Below are 6,751 nucleotides of genomic sequence, written 5' to 3' on the forward strand. Positions count from 1 at the left end.
AGGCCTACGGGGGAGGAGGACGGTGGGCGGGAAAAGTGCCTGCGGCACGAAGCCCGCTTAACTGGGAATGTCTGCGTCACACTCAAAGATACCTTCGAGGCTGGAGTACTTTAATCTCTCAAAAGAGGGCGCCGTTTTTCCTTTTGGGAGTAGGCAGTTTGACAATAGAGGGTGTGCGGGTATTACTTTTGACAGCTTCAAACATTTTGCAGATGCTGGTCATTTTTAAGATCTTAAATTGACTTGCACCTCCACCACTGAAACGGTTCATAGATCGAAGGGACAGTAATGAATGGTGGTAGAGCAACTAGGAGACTGTGAAGTGCCAATCAGACGAGTGTTTTTTGGTAAAACATGCAGTCTTCTCTGTTAGAGCCTCCCATCACTGTCTCCCTACAGAAGTAGAGACAGACATCCAACTATTTTACCTTCAAATTCAACCTGAAGGTGGCTAAAAACAAATCAAATCTATGAGTAATTATCAGCTCTATTTATCATGGTATCATTTCTCAATTCACTCTGCGGTTGTTTTGTCCCCTGTGCAATTGTTTTTGTATTGTACTGCATTTGTTTTTGTATGTCTAGTTTTACTACTATTAAGCCTGCTCTCCTAACTCTGACACATTTACATGGATGTGAAAAATGACATGTTGATTAATGAGCATTGTCCCTGTCAAATAAATAAAATTAGTGGATGGCAGATAGTGGCAAATCGAGTGGCAAAGTGAGTGACAGTGAAATTAATGTTGTTTAAAGTAATTTAATTAAATCAGGCCAGAAAGTATATTTTGCCTCTCAGTAGGCATTCCTGCATAACTTAGTGTCTCAATTGAATTACGCTAAATTGTTTGGCCTACAATAATAAACCTTTTTTAACTGAACAAAGTTTGTTACGGAAAAAGATAGCCTAAAGTTGATGGGCTACAAGTATAAAATAACCCATCATGCATAAGCAAGTCAATGGAACAAAGTTAGATAGCTGTGACTTTGTGGTAGGCTACAGGTAGGCCTACATGCTGTGCTACATAATATTGAATATTTAAAGGCCACCGAGTTCTGTAATCACTGGGGTAAATATGCTTGAGGGAATGTTCAGCTACTGCAGTCTTGTAGCAGTATACTGTGTGTTCAGATGAATATGAAGCAGGTCAGGGTTTGGCAGCTATATCTCATTCTGCATTGTTTAACCCTCTGTTGTCCACCATGGGCAAACACACACAACAACACATGCACATATACAGTATGCAGGCACTGTCACGGTTCGCAGTGAAGTACTGAACCCAAGTGCAGAGCCAAACGCAGAATAGTCTTAAAGTAACTTATTTATTCATGCATAAGCATACAGCCAAGGTAAAATGTCAAGGCAAACATGTAAATCCAAAAAATGCAAAACTTCAGGTGCAAAATTGCTAAATCACAGGAAGTCCAAAAATGCAATACTTGCAAAGCATAAATGCATAAACCAGAAGTCCAAAAGTTACACAAAGCACATGAAATCCAAGATACCTTTTAGGAGACCAAACCCAAAATAACAAACCAGAAGTCCAAGGCAGATCACTGGAACAACAATTTATGTACTGACAGTGCGTTTAGGGAATGAGTCCAGACAGTCATAGGAAGCAGGGTGATTGCAGAAGTGTTCTCAGGTGTGGAATGGGCATGGCACTGTTGGGCTGAAGAGGGGGTGGAAACAGGTGTGTGACAACAAGGACTGAGAGAGTGGGAGTGGCTGACGTGAAGACATGGTCTGTAGTGCGACAGACCATGACAGGCACAGATGCACACATTCAAGATGGCCTTTTTCATAATGATTTAGAAGAATTTTGAAGAAGTTTGAAAGTTTTTAATATATATTTGAAGAATACTAGCAGCTAAAGCATAATGCAACCCACATGGTCTACGGCTATATGAAGCCTTTAGAATTGTGTTACTGTTTAGAATGTGAACTGTGTTACTTTCATTGACCTTAGTACAAGAATGCGACAAACTACTCATGCACGCACCACGACCACATACATCAAATAAGCCAAAGCTTGAGGCTGAATGTTAAATATAAAAAATGTTCACTACAGTAGGATGATACTCATACTATACTTTGTACTTTACTTTATACTTTTCTTGCCATCTTTAGATGTTTCACTAGCTTTTGGAATTGATACGAGAAGAAAAACAAGAAAATAAGTTTTTCTCTATGAGTACAATAGCCCTGTCATATACCACTGAGCTTCTACAACAACAAAATAATTACGGTAATGTCTCTCACTGAGCTTTAGAGACTCTAAATGATTTAGGAATAATTTTTTGTATTGTTTCAGTGCAGGAGGTGCTCTAAAATATTGTGCCAAAATGTGCCCTTTTGAAAAAAAAAAATATATATACATATAGGGCAGGCCTATATTTGTTTTTGTACAGTATGTGGACCATGGTGACATTGATCAATTCTTGATAAAAAGCTTCTAATATATTATTTAGGCCCCAAAATCTATAAATCTCACACTATTAAAGAAGCACTTCACCACTTTTCAACCTATCTTCATATAATAGGTCTTTACTAATAATTATGATTAAAAAAATGGCACATTTCTTTCCTACTCAGTCTGTGTCTCACAGGAGGGCTGTTCAGAAACCCGTCCACCAGTGACATCATCAATGGGGAATCCAAGCTAATAGAAACTGCAGGCTTTCTATAACTAAGAAGTTGCAATGAGAAAATGAAAGCCATCTTTCTCACGATAATACAAATCTGAACATTTTTGTAAAGAAATCTCCTCTGTTTCAGACACAATACATTTTCAATGGGAGTCATGTAGTTTTGAAGAGACAAACTTGTTCAATATGGAAGCACAAAGGGAGGCCAGAACATAGCCATCGAACAATTGCGAGCTGTCCGACACACAGAGGAGACAGGCGACAAGCAGCATGCAGACACCCGCGGAGCCTGAAACGTCTGGGAAGATCTTGTTTGTTCAATGACAAGTTGATTTAGCGGCCCTATAATCTTGTTAGTTTTTTCTTGTCACCGTTTATTTTTGCTGATTGCCTCCATAATGCGGCTGAGCTTAAAGGATGGATTGTTTTCCTTTTCATTAATGGACTTAATGGCACAAGTGGGAAGACAGAAATATTTCTCATCAGCATTCAGTTGTTTTGCCACATGATTCCTATAGTGTGGCTGCTAGCTAGTTAAATACGATAGAAAAAATAAATCATCTTTGTGGAGATGTGTTTGAAAGATCAATAGAAAATTGAAACACTTATGTTCCTCTGACTGGAACATTTGTATTTATTGAGGGTATGTTGTAAAAAGAAACAAGATGGTTTCTAATAACTAGCCTGGCTTTTATGTTGTCATAAAACACCAGGGGGTGATGTCTCAATAGTCGGAATATATTAGATTAGTTTGATGTCATTAAGGTTAAGTTTTAAGGTTAAGGTAATAAGGTAATAAGCTTATAATGCCTTTGGCAAGGACACGCAGGGCTCTATATTGTATGGGTGCAGGGCCCATGATCACCGGGCCCAACTGAAAGCATTGCTTTCTATGAGCTGCGCCTCTCCAGAGTCTCCAAGGTTCTACTATCTGCACTGTTTTTGAGAAGTTACATTCAAACACATCATCATTCTGGCAGTGCTGCCTGCAACATCCCTCACTTCAAACCCTCTAGTAGCAGGCGTGAACACAGTCTCCCTGTTGCCTCTGGGAGACCTGGATGCACACTGATCAAGTATGCAGCCTGTCAGATAAACACTGACTAGAAAAGAGATATTGAAGTGTGTGTGTGTGTGTGTGTGTGTGTGTGTGTGTGTGTGTGTGTGTGGGGGGGGTGTAGAGGTGTTTGACTGATGGTTGTATGAGAGCTGGACTGGACTGCAGGGCTGACTTGCATACGATGTAATAGTTATTTCATACATTGCCGGAGCCGTGTTGGTCAGAGCAAATTAAACATGGAGGGAGCCCAAGAGAGAGAACAATTCATTATTGCATGAAGTTTGGCCGAGGAAAAAGAGAAATGGTGCTTTTGTGAGTTCAACTAGCCCACTACGTGTGTGTGTGTGTGTGTGTGTGTGTGTGTGTGTGTGTGTGTGTGTGTGTGTGTAAAGGGAAATTACAAGTAAAAGTCACATGGTGAGAAGATTCCAGCGAGAGAGAATTAGAGCAGATTAATGCCTAAGTGCAACATTCTGTCCCCAAAATCTTATCATGACCAACTTTCATCCAAATGGGTGGGTACATTGTAGAGGTATAGAAAATTGTCACAGAGAAAGACACGTTTGTGTGACACAACTACTACAGAGAAAAAGACACTGTACGGTTTGTGTGACACAAGCTGTCAGATCAGTGACTCCAGGGTTGTGTCCATTTGTCTCACCTCATCACTTCTCATATAAAGTACGCCAAATAAGCAGTTTTTAGAGAAGGACAGAGTTACAGACAGACTATGTAGCAGGGGCTAGTGCCCCTGAAAAAAAGAAGAAAAAAAGCTGCAAACGTTGACCTTAGGCTAAGCTATGTGCTGTCAGGGCTTAATCTTAAAAAGTTTTAAAAAATGTATATAAAGAAAAGGGCAAACTTTGACATTATGTTGTGCTTGTGTAAAATCTCTTATAAAAAAAAAGGTGCAAAATATTACTTTACTGTATGTTGTGGACATTCCTGCTATTAAAAAAGAGATGCAAACATTGACATCATGTGCTGTTGCGGATATTCTGTTGTAGAAAATAAAGGTGATGCAAACAACGTCATTTCGTGTCGTGGATATTCCCGTTATAAAAAAGACATATTTGAAATTGACATGATATTTTGCTGTGGATATCTGTTATAAAAAAGAGGTACGGAAATACTGACATTGTGTTGTGCATATTCTGTTATTAAAAAAAGAGGTTCCTCCAGGTAAAAAATTGGTTAAAAAAGACAGAAAAGAAAGGAAAAGGAAAGAAAAAATGAAACCCAGTAGCTCTTACAATAATACGTAGCACATCCATGCACCTCTATACATCTTCTGGGTTCTTTTTACTTTCCTGGTCTGGCCTCTCATTAAAATAATAACGATCTAGCAAAATATCCAGCTAAATAACTTAATCTTCTTCCCCTTCGCCCTCTCCCCCAACCTCAACGGAGTCAAGTCCGACCTCCTCATAATCCTTCTCCAGGGCTGCCATGTCCTCTCTGGCCTCAGAGAACTCCCCCTCTTCCATACCCTCACCTACATACCAGTGGACGAAAGCACGTTTGGCATACATCAGATCGAACTTGTGGTCAAGCCGAGCCCAGGCCTCAGCAATAGCTGTGGTGTTGCTCAGCATGCACACAGCTCTTTGGACCTTGGCCAGATCTCCACCAGGTACTACAGTCGGGGGCTGGTAGTTGATGCCGACTTTGAACCCAGTTGGGCACCAGTCGACAAACTGGATCTTACGGTTGGCCTTTATCATTCCAATAGCAGCATTGACATCTTTGGGCACCACATCGCCGCGGTACAGCAGGCAGCAGGCCATGTACTTGCCATGACGTGGGTCGCATTTCACCATCTGATTTCCTGGCTCAAAGCAGGCATTAGTGATTTCACTAACTGACAGCTGCTCATGATAAGCCTTTTCAGCAGAGATGACAGGGGCATAGGTGGCCAGCGGGAAATGGATCCGAGGATAGGGAACCAAGTTGGTCTGGAACTCTGTCACATCAACATTTAGAGCACCATCGAAGCGAAGGGAGGCCGTGATGGAGGACACGATCTGACTAATGAGCCTGTTTAGGTTGGTGTAGGTAGGACAATCAATATCAAGGTTCCTACGGCAGATATCATAGATAGCCTCATTATCAACCATGAAGGAACAGTCAGAGTGCTCTAGCGTGGTGTGGGTGGTCAGAATGGAGTTGTAAGGTTCGACCACCGCCGTGGACACCTGAGGAGCTGGGTAGATGGAGAACTCCAGCTTGGACTTCTTGCCGTATTCAACAGAGAGCCGCTCCATCAGGAGGGAGGTTAAACCAGAGCCAGTGCCCCCTCCAAAGCTGCGGAAGACCAGGAAACCCTGAAGTCCGGTGCACTGATCTGAGAGTTTGCGGATCCTGTCCACCACCACTTCAATGATTTCCTTGCCAATGGTGTAGTGTCCACGGGCATAGTTGTTGGCAGCATCCTCTTTGCCAGTGATCAGCTGCTCAGGATGGAACAAATGGCGGTAGGTCCCAGAGCGCACTTCATCAATAACAGTGGGCTCCAGATCTATAAAAACAACTCTAGGGACGTACTTTCCAGCCCCGGTCTCGGTGAAGAAAGTGTTGAAAGAATCATCTCCTCCTCCAATGGTCTTGTCACTGGGCATTTGTCCGTCTGGCTGGATCCCATGCTCCAGGCAATAGAGTTCCCAGCAGGCATTGCCAATCTGGACACCGGCCTGGCCGATGTGGATAGAAATGCACTCACGCATTTTCTCAAGTCTGAATTAGTTTCTTCTTCTGCTTCTGAATTAGTTTCTTCTGCTTCTTCTTGTTTCTGCTTCTGCTTGTGTTTCTGCTTCTGCTTGTTCAATTTCCTGTTGCTCTAATTCTTCTATTTCTATTTCTTCCTGTTTATGATTATTGAATGCACCTGGAGCTTGCAACATAGCTTTATATACTATAATCTGACTAAATTGCTTGACATCACGCAACACAAACTGTTGCATAACAACAACATTTTTCTTCCTTTTATACAATGTTAGCCTGGTGAAATACACAAAACAATATTTACTTGGTCTAAAAACAATG

At 41.5% G+C, this 6,751-nt stretch overlaps 1 protein-coding gene across 1 annotated transcript; it reads right to left on the reverse strand.

Moving 5' to 3' along the window:
• Positions 1 to 5,076: 5,076 nt before the first annotated feature.
• LOC308311061 (tubulin alpha chain-like) lies at positions 5,077 to 6,432 on the reverse strand (the record flags this gene model as incomplete). The annotated part of the gene is made up of 1 exon (XM_080757569.1): positions 5,077 to 6,432. One exon carries the CDS (start codon positions 6,430 to 6,432, stop codon positions 5,077 to 5,079), a length of 1,356 nt encoding a protein of 451 aa, XP_080613695.1.
• Positions 6,433 to 6,751: the final 319 nt, after the last annotated feature.

Source organism: Protomyctophum bolini, assembly GCF_963924005.1.
Source record: "Protomyctophum bolini genome assembly, chromosome: 23".
NCBI lineage: Eukaryota > Metazoa > Chordata > Actinopteri > Myctophiformes > Myctophidae > Protomyctophum > Protomyctophum bolini.